The sequence below is a fragment of the Podarcis muralis genome, chromosome 4 (genome assembly GCF_964188315.1).
Source record: "Podarcis muralis chromosome 4, rPodMur119.hap1.1, whole genome shotgun sequence".
Classification (NCBI taxonomy): domain Eukaryota; kingdom Metazoa; phylum Chordata; class Lepidosauria; order Squamata; family Lacertidae; genus Podarcis; species Podarcis muralis.
In genome coordinates this window covers 94,172,055-94,193,855 of record NC_135658.1, presented here as the reverse complement: position 1 = coordinate 94,193,855, position 21,801 = coordinate 94,172,055, and the positions used below count along the sequence as shown (strand labels likewise).

The following is a 21,801-nucleotide window of genomic DNA, read 5'->3' as shown; positions in this document are numbered from 1 at the left end:
ATGTGACTCACTTCACAGCAGTCTGGCATCCCCCTGTTGCTGAGCAAGGACTATAGCAATTGTTGGCTCCTGTTTCCTTTCCTTTCTCACTCCTTCCTTTCTTGACATTCTTCAGGCCAGAAATATACTTAAAAGAGGGAGGGAGGGAGGGAGGGAGGGAGAAAGAGAGAAGAAAATGGTTTGGAAGAGGAATGTCACTATTAGTGGCTTGCAAAGTCATATTGCTTTTTCCTCCAGTAACAATATTTAGCAGATTTTCGATACTGTTTAAAAGACCTGCAAATCCTGTCTTCTCAGAGGTAACAATGGCACAAAAGATGTGTGTATATGCTCCACGTTGAGAAACGAAAACTTTCCTTCAACTGCTCTTGGTTTTCTCATAAACGATTATCTGCTTCCAATTTATTTATACAGTACTTATTTTTATTTATCTCTAGAGAAGTTCTGCACCTCAGCCATCTGGTGCCTGCATGCTACTTTTTGCAGCTATGAACAATTAGAACCAATCTGAAAATACAAGGCAAGTCCAAAAGAACAAAGACAAGACAAAGAAACTCACAATATTATCCAACCAGAGATAGGTGCAGCAGATAGGCTGAGGCTTTCAGCGCTGAGTATTTATTTAAGGCTTTTATAGTAGGTTTCTGTTTTAAATTCTCTCTCTCTCTGCATAACATTATATTTATTCTAGCTATCTATGCCACAAAGAAACCGGTGTCTCCATGCACAGTGCATGAACTCTGAAGCTAGCGGTGTTGCAGAGTACAAAAGAGAACAAGCGAGAGAGAAGACAAGGAGACCCAGAGCCAAAGTCTTTCACATATCCCCCACCTCTCAAAAGGCCTCTTTTTGCCCTTGATGTCATGTGCTAAGCACGAGGGTTGGTAGAAAGCTAATCCTTCTAATTAGGGTTTGCTGCCCCTACACAGAAACCCCCCAGCCGTGGCCTCTTGGCAAGCAACAAAGGACCAAACCGTCCTCGTTTCTACCGCATTCAATAAAATTAGGCTCCAGGATTAAGCAAACGCCCCAAAGTCTAACCCAGTAGGCTGTGACGGGTTGTGGGTTGGAGACCTCATTTGGTCACATAAAACCTGGCTTGCTTGTTCAGCCCAGAGGCTGCGAATAAGACCGCCTGCCCTGAATCCCATGCTGACTTTGCAGGTTGAACAAAGCGAGTCGAGAAGTCCTGGAGTCTGATACTGATGGCCTTCCTGCTGCTTTGCTGCACTCTCTTAGGGTGCCTGAGCCCCTTTTGGCTTCCGGAGACCACGGCACAATTCCCACGGGCGTGCATGACTGTGGAGATGCTGCAGTCCAAGCAATGCTGCCCTCCTTTGGGGCCTAATCCTAACAACGTGTGCGGCTCGCAGCAAGGCAGGGGCATCTGTAAGGAGGTGCAAGTGGACACCAGACCTTGGAGCGGGCCCTACACTCTCCGCAACGTGGACGACCGAGAACGATGGCCACTGAAATTCTTCAACAGAAGTTGTCAGTGTACAGGTGAGAAGATGATGATGATGATGATAATAATAATAATAATAATAATATAATTTATACCCCACCCACTCTGGGCGGCTCCCAACAGAATATTAAAAACACAACATCAAACTTTAAAAACTTCCCTAAATAGGGTTGTCTTCAGATGTCTTCTAAAAGTCAGATAGTTCTTTATTTCCTTGACATCTGATGGGAGGGTGTTCCACAGGGCGGGTGCCACTACCGAGAAGGCCCTCTGTCTGGTTCCCTGTTAACTCACTTCTCGCAGTGAGGGAACCGCCAGAAGGCCCTCGGAGGTGGACCTCAGTGTATGAGGGCTGAATGATGGGTGTGGAGACGCTCCTTCGGGTATACTGGGAGGGAGGTTCCTTACTCTCTGGAGAAAGCCAGGAAGATTCAGAAATATACAGTGGTACCTCAGGTTACATACGCTTCAGGTTACATACGTTTCAGGTTACAGACTCCGCTAACCCAGAAATAGTGCTTCAGGTTAAGAACTTTGCTTCAGGATGAGAACAGAAATTGTACTCCAGCGGCACAGTGGCAGCAGGAGGCCCCATTAGCTAAAGTGGTGCTTCAGGTTAAGAACAGTTTCAGATTAAGAACGGACCTCCAGAACAAATTAAGTACTTAACCCGAGGTACCACTGTACTAGAAGGTCCCCATGATTCTGCCGGGTTCCATCTATTTTGCATGTGCAAAATAGACACAAAGCTACATTTTATATTTCTTATTTTCATCCCCAGTACTTGTGATACGTATTGACAGCTTCCAATGTTACTTTTCCCTATTAACGTTCCAAAAACAGCTATACAGTAGCAGGAAGTAAATGGCTACAGGTGCACAGCTTTGTAAAGTGTTCAGACCCGAATCAGACGTACATCATGATGAAAGGCAGGAGAACAGAGTTTTGCCCCTTTTGCCCCTTTTAGGCTTTTCCCCACATTAAAAAGAGGCCTTTTGATTCATGGAACTTACTAATTGCCTGACAAGAAAGACACTAAGGCCAATTACAGATAGGTAGCCGTGTTGGTCTGCCATAGTCAAAACAAAAAAAAATCCTTCCAGTAGCACCTTAAAGACCAACTAAGTTAGTTCTTGGTATGAGCTTTTGTGTGCATGCACACTTCTTCAGATACACTGAAACAGAAGTTGCCAGATCCTTCTATATAGTGAGAAGGTGGGGAGGGGTATTACTCAGAAGGGTGGTGGGAATGGGTGATGGGCAGATAGCTGTGGTGAGCCTGTTGACGACTCTTAACGACTGCAATAGGTCTTACAGGAAAAAGCAAGGGGTGAGAAGGTGAAAAATGGCTTTGTCATTAGTTAACTTAGTTGGTCTTTAAGGTGCTACTGGAAGGAATTTTTTTTGTTTTGACTAAGGCCAATGTACTGTTATATGGTCCTCATTTTCCTGAATGGTGAAAATTTACAAGGGAAGAGCTACAAATTTAACTTCCTTTGGGGGAGAGACCACTAGAGATTTATGGTGCCTTTGCAATATATGTTGAAATTGTAAGTATATGAGCAGAGTATATTGGAAGCAAACAGAAACTCCTACAGCAGAAAGCAAATCCCATACAGTGTTTCTGAAAGCTCAGTTCAGCTTTTATACCTCCAGACAATTTTACAGCTCCCAAACTCTCTCTAATGCTCTCTAAATTCAGACTGACATCTGGATCCAACTTTATTTACTCTGCTTCTCACCTAGAGAGTTGTCATCTTCTCCAAGCACTGGATATCACATTGCAGAAGCTGAGGGAGAGATTTCTATTCCAGCTATCTCCTATCATTTGGGAATGTTTTAGTAGCCAACAGACTGATAAATAGATGCTCACAGTCACCAAACAATAACAAAACAGTTTTAAAATGAATACGACATTTTCTTCTCTTCCTGCTCTTGGGTTTTTGAAATGCGTTAATTTGGAGGAAGATCTGGAGCTAATTACCAGTTTAGTAGCAGCAATTAGACAAACAAGAGATCCTTTTGGAAATCTCCAAGATCTCCCAAAGTGTGTTCTCTGGTATATTTGTTTGTTTTTCTAATGCATTAGTTTAACCTTCTGGTGGCTGCTTTGCTGATAATATCGCACTGTTATGCTAAAGGCAGCACTGTTCCGTCTTTGCCAAATGTTTCAGCCACCAGAACACAAAGTGCAGTTATGAGACCTCATGTAAGAGCAGCGCATGAGGCAGCTTGAAGGAAAGTTTTGAGCTGACAGATAAGGTTTCATTTGAAAGCATTTGTGTGTTCCGCATCAAATGCATTGGGGTAGCCAATTTGCCCAGAGGCGAGAAAAGGAAAAAGAAAGAAAAGAGCCAGTAACAGTTGCTGCGGTTGTACCTATCAAGTCCCTCAATGTCAATTTGATTGCCAGGTTAAAACACAGAGGTAATGTTATGTTAATTTATTCGTTATATTTACATCCCATTTTTACTTCAAGGATCTTAAGGCAGGGGAAAGGATACTCTCCACTTTTACTTGGACTAGATAGATCTTTGGTCTGAACTGGGAGCTCTCTTAAGGCACTCATATTTGTAGGCAATCTAGAAGAGGGTATTTTGTTCATGAGCTCCCAAAATCTGGAGCTGGCATTGTCTGCAGGTAAGCGTCAAACAGGAGCCAGGTGGCAACTAGATACTTCAGACCACAAAGGTTTCGGTTCTGAAAACAGGGCGTTTGTACCTCGTCTTGCACTTCGTCAAACAACAGGTGTTCTCTCCATCTTCATTTTCTCCATTGTGGGGTGTGTGTGTTAATCTTGACTGTATCCTTCCCAGATGCAGTTAAAGAGTTAGTGATGACATTCGCTTGCCTGAACCATCTGAAACAATTGCAGCTTGTCATTGCAGTTATCAGAAGAGTTATTTAGAAGTGTGACTTAAATGTCCCTGCAGAGCTTAGGCACTTTAAAACTATCATCAGGCATGACGCTACTTCTGAATGCAATTGTTTTCAAGCCAGAGCAGGGGAAAAATAATTCCTGCTTGTCGGAACTGGTTTGTCCCCATGCACTCATGCCCAAATTTAGATCGGGTCTGCACAACTTGTGCCCCAGCAGCCATGTGGTGGCCCACTAAAGGTAAAGGGTGATGGGACCCCTGACCATTAGGTCCAGTCGTGGCTGACTCTGGGGTTGCAGCGCTCATCTCGCTTTATTGGCCAAGGGAGCCAGCATACAGCTTCCGGGTCATGTGGCCAGCATGACTAAGCTGCTCCTGGTGAACTAGAGCAGCACACAGAAACGCCGTTTACCTTCCTGCCGGAGCGGTACCTATTTATCTACTTGCACTTTGACGTGCTTTTCAACTGCTAGGTTGGCAGGAGCAGGGACCGAGCAATGGGAGCTCATCCCATCATGGGAATTCGAACCGCCAACCTTGTGATCGGCAAGTCCTAGGCTCTGTGGTTTAACCCACAGTGCCACCCGCATCCCGTGGTGGCCCACTAGGACCTTGTTAAATCTTTGCTTGCTTGCTTCTGGTCTGAGGCTGGGAGATTATGAAGCAAGGTGCCAGTACACAACTGATGGTCTCTCTTGAGTTAGGTGGGTCAATCAACACAGTTTGCCAACCTAGCTGGATTTCTTGAGAGACCAAAGTTGTGCATGCTATATATGCAAACCCTCCAAGTGTCCCTATTTTCCAGGGACAGTCCCGGATTTACAGAAGATGTCCCGGTTTCTGATTTGATCCCAGAATGTCCCGCTTTTCCTTAGGACATCCCTAGTTTCATCAGAGAAATGTTGGAGAGTATGGAATAGGATATCCCTATTTTCATTGGAGAAATGTTGGAGGGTAAAAGGTAAAGGACCTTTGGAAGGTTAAGTCCAGTTAAAGACAACTATGGAGTGCAGCACTCATCTCGCTTTCAGGCCGAGGGAGCCGGCGTTTGTTCACAGACAGCTTTCCGGGTCATCTGGCCAGCATGACTAAACCGCTTCTGGCGCTATGGGACACTGTGATGGAAACCAGAGCAACGGAAACGCTGTTTACCTTCCCACTGCAGTGGTACCTATTTATCTACTTGCACTGGTGTGCTTTCAAACTGCTAGGTTGGCAGGAGCTGGGACAGAGCAATGGGAGCTCACCGCATCACATGGATTCAAACTGCCAACCTTCTGTTTGGCAAGCCCAAGAGGCTCAGTGGTTGCAGTTAATGACAGTGGCAAACTCTCAAATTTCAGTGGTGCCTTGCCCAATGCTAAAATTGAGCACCCCTACCTCTCACACTCTGTTTTGCAGCATCATTTTGGCGCCCCCCTGCAATGCAACCACAGTGTTTGCACTTCTATAAAACTGCCTCTGTTAATGACCTACCAACGGGGCAGTGGATCAGTAGCCTTACTGAGCTACTGTTATTAGAGCCATACTTTGTTCTGTGGACACTGCTCCTCCTTGTAGCTAGGGTATTATAAATCAGAAATAATTGAATATGAAAGTCTGACCTATTCCAGTTTTCTTCTGCTAATACTCCTTGTAAGGGATTATTGTTTGAATGCGTCGACTGATTTAGGGCAGAGGTCATGAATGTAATTGCAAGCAATTACCAGCCATTATGGCTCCTAGATGGCTTCTTCCATACTTCATCTTTTATGAATGTGATAGATTTTCCTCGTATGTTGAGACAAGTCAGCAAATCCTGTCCACACGCTCCCCTTTTCTCTGCATCCCATGTGCTCCCTGTACCAAGTGGTGTTCATAGGGTGTTAGTCCCAATCAGTATCTATACTGTCATTTCTTATCAAGTACTGCATTTTGGGGTCTTTCCCCCCAAACCAGCTTTGATCTGAATTGAGGCAAAGAATGACCCTGGCCATGTCTACACAGCCTTGTTTCTGGGGTTTTTATTTCTGCTGAAGCTAAATCCCAGGGGGCAGGGATCTCTCCAGATCTCAGAACTAGGGAAGGGGAATAGTACTGCTTAAAAATAAACATATATTTTAAATCTGTTCTCATAGCTGGCTCCATGTTACCTACTGCATGGTGAGCTTGCTCATCAGGTTTAGGCCTCTTTTTTTCCAAATGTCACACCAACTCTGCAGACTTCAGGGAGAATGGCTGGCAAATCTGACCAAGGTAGCAGTCATGGTCTCATTTGTTCACATGGAGGTGGATTTATGGAAACAGCCCTTCTGAGATGTTGGAGAGCATGGAGCAGTCATTTTGGCTGCATACACAACATACATTTAAAGAATCACAAAGAATCATGGAAAATGGAGTTTACCCCTCTCTGAGTTACAATTCCCAGCGTCCTTAACAAATTATAGTTCTTAGGATTCTTGATGTGCATGTATGTGTTTGTGTGCGCTTTTGTCAGGCTTCAGGGAATTGGCTTCCTCCCCCCATGGCGGTAGATAAGCAGAACAAAGGAAAAGGAGTCTTCTTACCAGTTAGAAACTTTAATAATCACAGTGAGAGAACAAAGAACACGTCTCCTAGAAATGGCGGTGCTCCCAATTAAGGAATCCACCCTATTAATCTACATCACTCCTACGTCTTGTAATCTGAGCTTGTACCCTCTGTGCTTTCTGTTCTGCCACTTTCTGAGCTCTCCTTGACTTTGGAGAAGGGGGGGGGGGTTGAATGCTGTCCAGAGACTGTGAATTTGTTAACCCTCTCTCTCCCAGTGTTTCTTCTCCTAGCTGTTCCCCATCCAGTATTTCCCAGCTTCTGCCTTCTGAGCTATGTCCCTCTGCAAACCACTGTTCCAAATCTATACTGTCCTCCTGATCCTGGGAAGATTCAGGATCCGGAGCAGGGGAAGGGGGAGGCTCCCAGCATTCCTCCTCAGCACGGTCCCTGACAGCTTTGAATGTTTAGCATTTACAGTGGTACCTCGGGTTACATACGCTTCAGGTTACAGACTCCGCTACCCCAGAAATATTACCTTGGGTTAAGAACTTTGCTTCAGGATGAGAACAGAAATCGTGCAGCAGCGGCACAGCGGCAGCAGGAGGCCCCATTAGCTAAAGTGGTGCTTCAGGTTAAGAACAGTTTCAGCTTAAGAAGGGACCTCCAGAACAAATTAAGTACTTAACCTGAGGTACCACTGTATTCAGCCTTTAGCTCCTCATCACAGAGGTTTGGGCAATATCTGTTTCGGTATGCTGATGTATGACTGATGCTGTCTTTTAATACAGGGAACTTTGCTGGCTACAATTGTGGGGACTGCAAATTTGGTTGGTCAGGGCCCAACTGTGACGAGAAGAAGCCTCTGGTTGTCCGGAAGAATATCCACGCTTTGATGGAGGAAGAACGAGAGCAATTCTTGGATGCCCTCAACCGCGCAAAGACCACCGTTCACCCCGACTATGTGATCGCCACCCAACACTGGCTGAGTCTGCTTGGTCCCAGTGGAAATGACCCGCAAGTTGCAAATTGCAGCATTTACAATTACTATGTGTGGCTTCATTATTACTCAGTCAGAGACACTCTTTTAGGTTGGTGATTTCCATTAGCAAGGGATAAGATAGGAAAAGGTGAAACACACACTAAAAGGAATGTCAACAGAGTGTTGTTGTTGTTGTTGTTGTTTTTAAAAAGCCACTTTGGAAAAACACACATATGAAATGGAACATTTTCAATACAGTGGATGTGATTTGTCTGAGAACTTCCCCTCTTCTGGGGAAGAGGATTTCCCCCCCATTCTCCCTACTTAGGAGCTTTGGAATGCTCCTTGAAGCTTCTTAGGATTCCTGTAATTTTTGGAATAGTCTAGTTAGTAGAAAAGCAGTATGGTTTGTACAGTACTAAGGTTTGAATTTGTATTACATTTATTTTACACTGTTTTTTTGGGGGGAGGGCCCACACACGTTTCTTTAAAAACACAAGAAAGCCATTCAAAAAACTGAATAAATCAGAAATAGATGTGGAAATGTTCTAGAATTACCCTTTGTCTGAAACATAAAGTTTAGAGCCACATACGGTCACTGTTCTAGTAGCCAAAAATGGAAATAGTTTTGCATTCTGAATTTTCCATGCAGAGCATACAGGGTTTTCACCATAGGATAAGAAGAAAGAATGGCGCTTGCAGATAACATTTCATTTGAGCCTACCTGGCCTATTCTGACTCCTGGCATATGGCAGTCAGCTAAATGGGTAGATATCTAGAATTTTAGAAACAAGAATGTGCCATAATTTATAAGCCAGGACAGCAAAAGGCGCAGCTTTCCCTCGTCTGTCAAAGCATTGTAGCAATGTTTTTTTTTAATGGATTTCTATCCAATGTGATAGAGAAAACGTCCCCTTTCTAAGTTTAATTCCATTTTAACCCACAGGACCAGGCCGCCCCTTCACGGCAATAGACTTCTCTCACCAAGGACCTGCCTTTGTAACTTGGCATAGGTACCACTTGCTGCTGCTGGAAAGAGATCTGCAGGTTAGTGAAAACACCGACTGGTGTATGTTTGAAAGATGCAAACAGGGCAACTTCTAAGCCCTCCCTCCCTCTCACCTCCACGCCATTCCCGAGAGGGAGGAATTCTCAGCATAATGAGCCTCCTTAAGGTTTAGCATTCTAGCACAAAATGGGAAATGTGTAAAGATGGTGCTGAGGAAAGAGAATGTGACAAAGGATTTGAAGCTTCCCTATCTGTTGCACTGGTAAAGGACCCCTGGATGGTTAGGTCCAGTCAAAAGTGACTATGGGGATGCGGCACTCATTGCGCTTTCAGGCTGAGGGAGCTGGCATTTTTCCACAGACAGCTTTCCGGGTCATGTGGCCAGCAGGACTAAACCGCTTCTGGCGTGATGGGACACCGTGACGGAAACCAGAGCGCACGGAAACACTGTTTACCTTCCCACCACAGTGGTACCTATTTATCTGCTTGCACTGGTGTGCTTTTGAACTATTAGGCTGGCAGGAGCTGGGACAGAGCAACGGGAGCTCACCCTGTCGTGGGGATTCAAACTGTTGACCTTCTGATCGGCAAGCCCAAGAGGCTCAGTGGTGTAGACCACAGCTGCATTGGCTGCATTGGCTGGTAGACGGATCAGTTGAGGTGGGGATAAACTACACAGAAAATAATCCAAGGCCACCCCACTCTAATTAGGCATGTAAGAATGATTGTTTTGCATGTCCAGGCGGTGACCCCCCGACCCCTGAGAGACCACTGCATGCTTTGCTGTTGGCTCCGCCCCCTAATAAACAGCATGAGTAGACCCCTTGGCTGGCCCTGCCTCCACCAGTGCCACTGATTGGATTATTTGAACCAAGGTTTGGCAGGAACACCCAACGGCTGTGGCATCAGGGAGGTGGGTCAGCATGGCGAGCTGGTAAGTCCCACGTGTCTCGGGGGTGCTGCACATGGTCCCACAAAGGGCACCCACCATCTGAGGACTGAGTGTTCCTTCTCCCCCCCCCCCTGTATTTTCTCATGCAACACTGTTTCCATTCCACTGCTGTTCATCTTCTGCTAAAACTATGTTTGTCTCGCTGTCTGTTATCATTACATTGTTCCTCTCTTTTCATTTTGATGCAAAGGCAATCCATTGGATAGCTCAGTTGGTTAGAGCATGGTGCTGATAACAGCAAGGTCGCAGGTTCAATCCCCATATGGGACAGCTGTATATTCCTGTGAAATCTACTCGGAGTCGAGAGTGGATTTCATGCTCTTTATTCAGCTCATAGTGGTGAGGAGGAATGAAAGTTTCCCCAGAATGTCTGCTTATGTACATTATTTACACAATGGGCCTGACATGATTGGCTAATTCTGGGATTCACCTGTAGGCCAATCAGGTTGCGGATTCACTTCCACCTGGAGCTGGATTGGGTGGCTCCTGTGGACCAATCAGACTGCTGCATTCTGAATCCTATTGTTCTAGGACCAATCAGACTGCTGCCTTTTGGATCCTATTCAACTCAGTACATAACATCCTTCATTGCAAAGGCTTGGACTCGATGACCCTCAGCATCCCTTCTGACAGAATCATAGATTTGTTTTGTATGCAACACAAGGCACATGTGTCTCTCTGTGTGTGGAGAAGCTTTGTGCTCTGATTTCAGGCAAATATAGCACACCTACCTGAAGAGATATCCATGTTTTTGTAGGAATTGGGATGGCCTGGATTTGAAAAAGAAAAGAGACGATTTGGGCAAATGTTGCAAAGAGGTTATATGGGGTTTGTTGAGTTGTGGAAATAATTTTAACAAATGTTTTATGCAAAGAACTAATCCAAAGTGGTTTCATTTCCACCCCCTCCATCTCCCCACTCTCGTGTTCAGCGGATGATTGGGAACGATTCCTTTGCATTGCCTTATTGGAATTTTGCTACAGGCAGAAATGAATGTGATGTGTGTACTGATCAGCTTTTGGGAGCACCGAGTCCAGACGACCCAAACCTAATAAGTCGGAATTCAAGGTTTTCACAGTGGCAGATAGTATGCAACAGGTAACACAATTTTGTTTAGAACTGAGGTATTGGGGATACCTATGCATCCAGGTTTTTAATTCCTTCTTTGATTTTTTTTTTGAGCTGTCAATAAATTCAAGAATTACCTGCCTTTTCATTGATGAATAAACTCATTCATTGCATTTAAAGAAATGCTGCATCAAAACCTCAATAAAGGTGACATTTTAAAATCTCTGGAGGAAGTGTAAGATAATTTTCAGTTTAATAAGTAATAGCTGCCACCAAGACTTGGTTCAGATGTAATGCTAAACGATGGTTTGGTGTTACATACAGAGCCTCAGGCTCTGTTCTCCCTTTTACTTCTGCAGCACAGCTGCAGTTAACTCTGATTTGCTCTTATGCCCGAAGCCACAACTGTGGTTAATCTTCACTATGGTTTAGCAAAACAAACCAGGACCACAAGCCACAGTTTGAAGTTGACTTGTTTTCCTAAAGTGTAGATAAGACTACCCACAGTTTCTTTGGGTTCAGACATAACAACAAACCTTACTTAGTCAAAAATGGAAGCAAAAGCTTCTGATTTCCTCTCAGCAAACTTGGAGGGGGGGGGAGCGGCTTATGTACAGGTGTCTGGATACAGCCAACTATTTGAAGAAAAGTCTATTTTTAATTTGTTGAGCATGATTTATTTCACCTTCCTTGCGCGTGGCTCCAAGAGGGATTCCTCAGTTGGGACCTCTAACTACCCCAGCCCTGAATCTGCCTGACCATTATCTCAACTGTGTGTGTAGGGGGGGGGATACGTTTGTACTTCCAACACAAAAATCCAAAACTTTGTACCTCCTGTGCAGGGCCGTCTTAAGCATTAGGCCTAGGACCCACGTACCTACAGGACCGCCTCTCCTGGTATGCCCCGCGGAGGACCTTAAGGTCCACAAATGACAAGATTTTGGAGGTCCCAAGCCACAAGGTGGTTAGATTGGTCTCAGCTAGGGTCAGGGCCTTTTCAGTACTGGCCCTGACTGTCACAAGAGACTAGGGCCCTGAGGGACTTGACATCTTTCCGCAGGGCCTGCAAGACAGCTGTTCTGCCTGGCCTTTAGTTTGGACTCAGTCTGACCCTTATGTTTCCCTCCCCTTATAGTTTTGATCTATGGGCTACTTTTAAAATGAGGCTGCATTTTTAGCTGTATTTTAAATTGGTCCCCTCCCATTATGTTTTTACTGTAATTTTACTGGTGTTAGCTGCCCTGAGCCCAGCTCTGGCCGGGGAGGGCGGGGTATAAATATTTATTATTATTATTATTATTATTATTATTATTATTATTATTATTATTATATCCGACGCCGTGGTGCAAAGCTCCCTCTGCCCCCCCCCCTTCTCAGAGTTTTTTTAAGGAGGACTGCACTGCCGGCAGGGCTGGAGGAGGCGGTCAGCGGCTGGAGGGCGGCTCCTCCGGTGGGGAAGAGGCAGAGGCTGGACGTGACACCTCCTGGCTCAGCTGGATGCTTCGTGCCATGGTGGCCATGGCAGACGGAGGCTCCGGGCGCAGTACTGCTTCGGCGTGGCATGGCGGAGGTGGGCGAGGGTGGCGAGCTGATTTCGGAAGGCGCTGCGTCCAGCCTCCGCCTCTTCCCTGGCACCCTCCAGAACTTGGCGCCCCGGCGCCCCGCGCCACTAGCCTCTATGGGTAAGACGCCCCTGCTCCTATGCTCCCTGGTGTGCAAACACTTCATGTATGGGTGATCAACATTTCCCCCAACTGGAAGATTAACTAAGCATCGGCTAATTACCGTAGTTTTCGCTCTATAGGACGCATTGAACCATAGGACGCACCGGACCATAGGAGGGGGAGAACAGGATTTTATTTTTCTTGTTATCCCCCTCTAAAGCAAGGTGCATTCAAGGTGCATTCACCCAAAGCCTCCGGAGCGCAGCGGGAGTTCCCTTGGAAGCCTGGAGAGCGAGAGGGGTCGGTGCGCACTGACCCCTCTCGCTCTCCAGGCTTCAGTGAAGGCAACCCGAAGCCTCTGAAGCGTTCAGGTTCAGGTTCCTTTTGACCTGCTCTTTGGGGCAGGTCGGGGAGCAGCGCAAAGGCTGCACGCAGCCTTGCCGCTGCCCTCCGAGCTTGTGGGGCTGGCGGTGGGGGAAAGCACTGCTTTCCCCCACTGCCAGCCTCAAAGACCAGGTTGTCTCCCTGTTCTGGCTTTGGGCTTAGCCGCGCAGCCTGCATTCGCTTTATAGGACACACACACACATTCCCCCTTAATTTTTGGAGGGGGGAAAATGCGCCCTATAGAGCAAAAAATACGGTAATCTTCCAGTTAAAATCAATTAAAGCTTTCAGCCTGTCTTCCTCCCTGCATAAAATCAATAACAAGAAAGCTCAGCACAAAATCACGTCTGACTGCTTCATGTCTCTCTATTTGGAAACCCAAGTTTGGATGACTATAACCGCCTGGTTACGCTTTGTAACGGGACCAATGAAGGACTTCTGCAGAGGAACCCATTCAGCAAAGCAGGGGACCGGCTACCAACCATGGAAGATGTCCAGAATTGCCTCTCTCTGCAAGACTTTGACAAGCCGCCTTTCTTTCGGAATTCTAGTTTTAGCTTCAGGTTAGTTCTTTGGTTTGCATCGTTTGCTTTGCTGCACAAGGGAGCTTGTGAGATGGTAATGCTCTGTGTTGCTTGACACAGGAATACTTTGGAAGGCTTCGATGAACCCAACGGAACCCTGGGCCCATCAGCCGTGAGCCTCCATAACTTGGTCCACTCGGTCTTGAACGGAACAAGTGCTTTCCCTCATTCTGCAGTGAACGATCCTGTCTTTGTGGTATGTCCTTATCTCATTTTGGATCCCTTGAAGTCCTTGTAACCAAATATGCCTATTGGGATGTGGGTACCGCTGTGGTCTAAACCACTGAGCCTCTTGGGCTTGCCGATCAGAAGGTTGCCAGTTCGAATCCCCACGATGGGATGAGCTCCTGTTTATCTGTCCCAGCTCCTGCCAACCTAGCAGTTCGAAAGCATGCCAGTCCCAGTAGATAAATAGGTACCACTGCGGTGTGAAGGTAAAAGGCATTTCCGTGCGCTCTGGTTTCCATCATGGTGTTCCGTTGTGCCAGAAGCTGTTTAGTCATGCTGGCCACATGACCCGGAAAGCCGTCTGTGGACAAACTCAGGTTCCGTTGGCCTGAAGCGAGATGAGTGCCGCAACCCCATAGTTACCTTTGATTGGACCTAACTTTTCAGGTGTCCTTTACCTTTACCTATTGGGGAACATTTCCCAAGAGGACCACTTCTACGAATGAGAACAGAAATCATGTCTTCTCTTGATTATTTGGTGTACCTGCTGATGCTATCCACCCAATATTGACGTTTTCAATTTTTGCTAGAGCCAGACGTGTGCCGTTTTTGGAGCTGTGATCTTGAGCAAGACAGGTGTCCAGCCATGATCACACACGTTTTTAGGTGCTGTGCTCTCACATGAGAGCATGGCCCTCCAAAACAGGATGTCCTGTGATGGGTGGGTTACACAGATCCCCTGGAGTCAGTGAACCACCAGTTGAGAATCACTGAGTGGGTTAAAGTGTTGCCACTTCAGATTTAACCAACATATGTCAAAAGTACTCAGGTTGGTGAATTGGTGATCTGATGCTGTATAAACAGACTTTAGTCCACTTTCGAAATCCCGCCTGCGTTTTAAAATAATGAAATGAATCGTGGAGGTAAAAACAACTCTCTGATCAGATCATTTAGACACAGAAGGGAGGAGGCTGTGGAACGCCCTCCCATCAGATGTCAAGGAAATAAACAACTATCTGACTTTTAGAAGACATCTGAAGGCAGCCCTGTTTAGGGAAGTTCTTAATGTTTGATGTTTTACTGTGTTTTTAATATTCTGTTGGGGAATATTCCTCAGCCTAGAGTGGCTGGGGAAACCCAGCCAGATGGGTGGGGTATAAATAAAATTATTATTATTATTATTATTAAGACAAATCAAAATCTGATTCATTACTAGTTTTGTTTTGATAAAGTGTTTACAACCCTTTTGTGAGTGTCCTATTCATGCACCTCACAGAACCCCTATGTGGGCAGACGGGGGGGGGGGGGGGAAGCAGGGAAGGAATATTTCGTATGCATGAAAGTGCCTCTGTTAATTCATAAGATCTTCCATCGGTGTTCTGGGGGCATAATGGAGTATGTGAGCTCCATCTGGTGGCTAAATTAAAGCTTGAACCCTGCAGCTTTAGGAATGCAAATAGATAAACTACGGTACATGGGGAAAATACCTGTAGGAAATGTAAGAACTCCGATTGACTGCAGTACCATTCTGTAACGATGCCTAAGGAAAGAAGCCACAGCTGCGTTCCTTCATGGCAGGTTTTTAAAGAATGGTTGATACCTAAAGAAGGAGATGGATTTTCATTCTCTGTGGCCCAGAGAAGGACCTGAAGGCACAAGATGCTGGTCTCAGTAGAGGTGATGCCTTTATAGATTTCACAGAACTCCATGTGAAGTGTCCTGAACTCCACAGGGATCTAAATGTAATAAATAAAACTGATAAAAATGGAGAGAAAACGAAAACCTGCATCCCAGGACCAGCCTATTAGAGAATCTAGACGTAGTAATATTGATATATTATCAAATCCAACCTTGCAATTCTTAAATATTGTTGTTGGCTTCCATCTGTCTCAAGAGAATATGGAGTGCACCTCCAAATCACTGTGCTAGCTGCACCGAAGTAACCTTCCACTGTGTGCAGTATGGGCAGTATGTATGGAGGTCCTGGGCTGTCTAGACAAGATCTCCCAGATTCTTTCTTCTTCCTTTCTTTCTTTGGCAATCACTCGTATAGCTGAGTAAGATTGTCTCCTATAAACACGGTTTTAACAATGAGTGCATAAGTGACTGTGGAGGCCAATTCTGGATCCACACGTCCTTCCACAGTGGGGACATTGATAATCCAGTCAGGGAAAAAGGGAGGCAGACTATGTTTAGGGCACCTTTTCTAGCTCCTCCCCTCTTTTGCGGTGAGCTGAGTGGATCCTAAAAAGGACCGCTCAGTCATGGATACAGCTGCTGAGCTGCTCAACTGCCTCATTCCTTGAGTCAGAATGACTAAATCTGTATCCACCGCTCATGTGTCAGTTCATGACTAGATTTCACGATCCTGCCCCTGTTACCATTTGCCGATCACCATGGGACTTTTGGGGTTTGGGTTTGGGATGGTTTTTTCAAAGAAGCCTGTGCATGAATTTGTTTCATGTGTGTAGATCAGTGCACGCTGACCAACACACAGTCTTCGCAGTAAGGCTCTGTTCCAATGGCATGAGTAGTCACGATGACCAGTAGATTCTTATCTGCTGCAGCCTTCATCCACCTTCACAGCCGTTGTAACATACCTCTTGTTATCATCTCCCTGATGTGGTCCAAAGGAAAGCAGAGCAATATGTTTGACACTAGCTTGGCTGCAGGAGTTGCTGGAAAGGTTGGTGCCATCCGACCGTCTTAGGGACTCCACTCCAGATTTGTGTAGAGTTTATTCCTTAGCCCTTTCTTTTCCCAAAGGTAAAGGGACCCCTGACCATTAGGTCCAGTCGTGGCCGACTCTGGGGTTGCGGCGCTCATCTCGCTTTATTGGCTGAGAGAGCCAGCGTACAGCTTCCGGGTTATGTGGCCAGCATGACTAAGCCGCTTCTGGCAAACCAGAGCAGTGCATGGAAACACCATTTACCTTCCCGCTGGAGCGGTATCTATTTATCTACTTGCACTTTGACGTGCTTTTGAACTGCTAGGTTGGCAGGAGCAGGGACCAAACAACGGGAGCTCCCCCCATCACGGGGATTTGAACCTTCTGATCAGCAAGTCCTAGGCTCTGTGGTTTAACCCACAGCGCCACCCGTGTCCCTTTCCCCAAAGGTATCCTGTGAGATAACAAGATGGGCTACTTTTCGGGGTTGAAGAGTCCCATCTGCCCCTTACTTCCTTCTACATCACATGCTGAAACCATATTTTCGACCATTGGACCCACTCTTAGTCTCATCTGCTCAATCTACTGCAGCTTCTCTTTGCATGCAGCAGAAGTCCTTAACTCACTGAGGGTTTGAGGCTCATTTGCTCCCCTTACCTACAGATCGTGGCTTCATTTATCTTAAATTTGGATTATTTTAAATATTGAGTCTTGGTGTCACTTCAAAGCACGCCAGGAAGTAATAGCCAGCACTGCTGAATGCATTATGATAGGACTAGGAAATGTGTGGGCCTTCAAGTGTTGATAGACTCCGACTCCCATCAAGAGCAGGCAACCTCCCACCAATCTGGTCTAAGGAACCACCCACTAACAGTGCGTCAGTCTTATCTGCATTGAGCTTCAGTTTGTTGGCTCTCCAGTCTATTACTGAAGCATGATCATAGAATCATAGAATCATAGAGTTGGAATAGACCACAAGGGCCATCGAGTCCAACCCCCTGCCAAGCAGGAAACACCATCAGAGCACTCCTGGCATATGGTTGTCAAGCCTCTGCTTAAAGACCTCCAAAGAAGGAGACTCCACCACACTCCTTGGCAGCAAATTCCACTGTCGAACAGCTCTTACTGTCAGGAAGTTCTTCCTAATGTTTAGGTGGAATCTTCTTTCTTGTAGTTTGGATCCATTGCTCCGTGTCCGCTTCTCTGGAGCAGCAGAAAACAACCTTTCTCCCTCCTCTATATGACATTCTTTTATATATTTGAACATGGCTATCTTATCACCCCTTAACCTCCTCTTCTCCAGGCTAAACATGCCCAGCTATATGATATCAGTCCAGCACATCCGCTGCCTCACCTGCAGATGTAAAAGAGAAACAGAGTTGTGTATCATCAGCGTATTGCTGTCAATGTACAGTGGTACCTCGGTTTACGAACTTAATCCGTTCCGGAAGTCTGTTCTCAAACTGAAGCCGTTCTTAAACTGAGGCGTGTTCCCTAATGAGGCCTCTTGCTGCTGGTGCCCTTCCACCGTTCGGCTTTCGTTCTTAGACCGAGGTAAATTTCGCAAGCCGGGACATTACTTCCGGTTTTGCGGAGTTTCTTAAATCGAATAGTTCATAAATAGGGCTGTTCTTAAACCGAGGCACCACTGTGCTCCAAAACTCCAGATGAACCCACTCAGTAGTTTCCTATAGATGATAAACAGCACAGGGAATAAAATGAACACGGGCAAATTATTTGTTTTCATCATATTGGCCTGGGCATAGCCCTGTGAGCTTAAGATCATGTGTGAATTGACTTCCCAGGTCCTCCATTCCTTTACGGACGCTATTTTTGATGAATGGATGAAACGATTTCGCCCGTCTGGCAGTGCGTGGCCCGAAGAACTGGCTCCTATTGGCCACAACCGGAAGTTCAACATGGTGCCTTTCTTCCCTCCAGTGGCCAACGAAGAACTATTTCTACCTGCAGAACAGCTTGGCTACAGCTATGCCATTGAATTGCCTGGTAACTAGATACCGTATTTTTCGCTCGATAACACGCACCCGACCATAACACACATGTAGTTTTTAGAGGAGGAAAACAAGAAAAAAAATATTCTACACGAAACAGTGGATGTATGATTTTTGTGGTTCATGCTGTGGCCACAGACATGTGATCTGACGGTGAGTTTGGGGTAGCCCAATGCAAAAATCCTGAGGATCCATGTGGATCCATGTTTGTAACCACGTTTTTGCACCTCTGCGGCCCCAGGCAACAGTGGGTGCGTGATTTTTTTGGTGCAAACTGTAGCCATGAACATGCTATGTGATCTGATGGTGAATTTGGTGTGACCCAGCGCAAAAATCCTGAGGATCCACGTGGATCTGTGCTTTGTAACCACGTTTTAAGTGGGGAGGGAAGGAAAAGCACTCAAGGGACAAGGAGCACACGTGGAGCAAGCTCTGCTTCTCTCCCTCCCCCCCCCCTTAGCGAGCTGAAAAACTTTGCTGGAGGGACAGAGAGCCTGCTTGCTTTAAAGGAGCCTACCGGACATGAGCCGCTTACACTCGTGTAAGCGGCTCCTGTCCGGTAGGCTCCTTTAAAGCAAGCAGGTTCTGCTTCTCTCCCTCCTCCCCCCCCCCTTAGCGAGCTGAAAATCTTTCCTGCTATTTCCAGCTAAGCGGGAGGAGATACAGAGAGCCTGCTTGCTTTAAAGGAGCCAACCGGACAGGAGCCGCTTACACTCGTGTAAGTGGCTCCTCTCCCCTCCCGCTTTGCTCCTTTAAAGAAGCAGGCACTCTGTCCCTCTCTCCTCCCCATTCAGTGGCTCTTCTCACGCTGGAAACCACGGAGGAGGGAAGCATTCACTCCGTAACACGCACAGACATTTTCCCTTACTTTCTAGGAGGAAAAAAATGCGTGTAATGGAGCGAAAACTACGGTAGTTTTGTGAGTTACAGTATATAGCGCAAGTTTAGCTTGCAAGAGCTCAGCACTGGCATGACATATAACATGCCGTGAACTTTAAATCCCAATTCCATAACTTCTTCCAAGCTGTGAGCTGTATGTTATACCCAAAGTCTCCTGCCCAGTGTATCATTACAGATTTGACTTGTTTGTCTTTTGTAGACCATAATTGGTGTTATGTACTGAAGTTCTCACCCTGGGCCAGCAGGGGGATACTGTAGATAGTTTTCACTCAGGTCCACATATGCAAATAAGGGATTGAAAGTGACGTTCAGTGATTGGATAGTTACAGAAGGTGGTTACTGTTGCGTTGTAGTGGAGCTCTATATAAGCAGGCTGGCTGAACCCTTCAGTTCTGTTCTGTTCTGGCCTGTGAATAAACAAGAGCTGTTTGAAGAATCGCTGTGTCGTCTGATATGTTCACCCACAACTTAACTTTTGGCTTTGCTCTTCTCACTTCACAGAATTGGCTGAAGAGACCCGCGCTTGGGCTCTCATGGTTGGATCTACCATTGGAGGAGCTCTGATTGCTTTACTTGTTCTGGTCCTTCTGCTTGTCCTCTTCCAGCACCGGAGACACCGGAAAGGGTTTGAGCCGCTAATGAACGCAAGGTTTAATGTGAAGAAATACAGCGACGAAGCCTAAGGGCTGGGGGGTGGGGGTGGGAAGTGTTTTGCAATCGACTGCCCTTGAGAAGTCAGTTGGTCAACACATACCATGTGTTGCTTTAGCATCTTGACAGAGAATGCCTGGACAACTTATACTTTCACAACCAGATCAACTAAGCCTCCATTCCTTTCTGATTTGAGGTTGTCATCTCCACATCAACACCCTTCGAAAGGACAGGTGCAGATCTTGATTCCTGTTCCACGGACTGCACCTCATCGGCTCTCACAGGATTTAAAGTGGGGTGCTCACATGTGCAGGAAGGAATCCTCCCCAGGTTGCCGAATCTCTGTGCAATTGATTTGTCCGCCCTTAGCCCAGAGTTACCTTGAGAGATTTCTCTTAGGTGTTATAGGTGGCTAGGTGCACAAATATAGAGGAGAGGAATTGATGTGTTGCACACATTCAAAATACGTTGGTACCTTGGTTCTCAAACACCTTGGTAGTCAAACAACTTGGAACCCAAACACTGCAAACCCAGAAGTAAGTGTTCTGGTTTGCAAAAAAATTTTGGAAGCCAAACATGCTCCATTTTGAGTGTTACACTTCTGTTTTGAGTGCTACACTGAGGCCGGTCTGTTTTTGCTGTTAATTTTGCATTTTTGTGGCTTTATTGTTTTGTTTTTGTGACTGTGTGGAACCCAGTTCAGCTACTGATTGATTGATTGACTGCAAACAATTGCAGTACATGTTTATTGCTTTCATTTTATGGATCAATGGTCTTGTTAGATAGTAAAATTCATGTTAAATTGCTGTTTCAGGGGTTGTTTTTAAAAATCTGGAATGGATTAATCCATTTTGCCTTACTTTCTATGGGAAAGCATGCCTTGGTTTTGGAACACTTTGGTTTTGGAACGGACTTCCGGAATGGATCAAGTTTGAGAACCAAGGTACCACTGTATGCCTTGTTATAGACAGGCAATGCTGATACTGTATCCACATATCCATCGTATGGGTAACACCACTTTGATCTCCTAACTACTTAACTGTGAATGCTGTTCTAACATTTATTTAGCACAGCGTGCTAAGTGCTGTACAGAGCATGCCCACGGTGCTTAAAGAACACTTGCCAGGGGAGAACAGTTGTCGCTTGCTACCTTCCTATATTTTTAGTCGGCTCTGAGTGCTTATTACACTGTGCTTCGCATGTTTCACTGAAGTGTTCTGTATACATTAAATTCCTCATCTCTTTGTGTGCAGTAATATACTTTGATTCCTTCTTGTATGTCTGATCACTGGTGAAAAGGTGTTCACCAGTACCTGATAGTGCTAATTGCCTGTTGGAGAGCATGAGAAAAAAGTGGATTCAGTGGACCTCTCCCCTCTATCCTGCTTCCAGAAGTGATTATTATTTGTTTTTATCTCAGTTTTCCTCTAAGGACCTCAAGAATAACGCATGGCAGTCCCTCTTCACCCATTTTATGTGCACAACAACCCTTGGAGGTAGGTGAGGCTGAGAACCGATGACTGGCCCAAGGTCCCCCAGTGAGCTAAATGGCTGAATAGGGATTTGAACCCAAGTCTCCCTTGTGCTAGTCAGATACTCTTAATACTGCACCATAAATAGTGGGTGCACTTTTTGGAAACAAATGCATAGGCCTGATTCAGGGCAGCTCCAGGGAATGCCGGACCCAGAAGAACCTTGCTTCCAAGTGCAGCTAGTGATTGCTGGATTTTACTTAGTTTTGCTTAACTGCTTACGTGAATTCATTTTTTTTTTTTTTAAATGTGCTGAGATTTCTGTAGTAAATCCTTGGCTAATACACATTGCAGTAGCACTTTGGATCCCAATGAAATGTGGCTATTCGACCTACAAATCACGGAGCTGTAAGTCTTACTTTCCCTCCTGTGTTT

At 45.8% G+C, this 21,801-nt stretch overlaps 1 protein-coding gene across 1 annotated transcript; it reads left to right on the top strand.

Annotated features, from left to right (window-relative positions):
• Positions 1 to 934: 934 nt before the first annotated feature.
• DCT (dopachrome tautomerase) lies at positions 935 to 21,150 on the top strand. Its single transcript, XM_028728295.2, has 8 exons — positions 935 to 1,503; positions 7,644 to 7,943; positions 8,781 to 8,881; positions 10,727 to 10,893; positions 13,295 to 13,474; positions 13,556 to 13,691; positions 18,137 to 18,338; positions 19,745 to 21,150. Exons 1-8 carry the CDS (start codon positions 1,206 to 1,208, stop codon positions 19,924 to 19,926), a joined length of 1,566 nt encoding a protein of 521 aa, XP_028584128.2. The 5' UTR covers positions 935 to 1,205; the 3' UTR covers positions 19,927 to 21,150.
• The last annotated feature ends 651 nt before the right edge of the window (positions 21,151 to 21,801 follow it).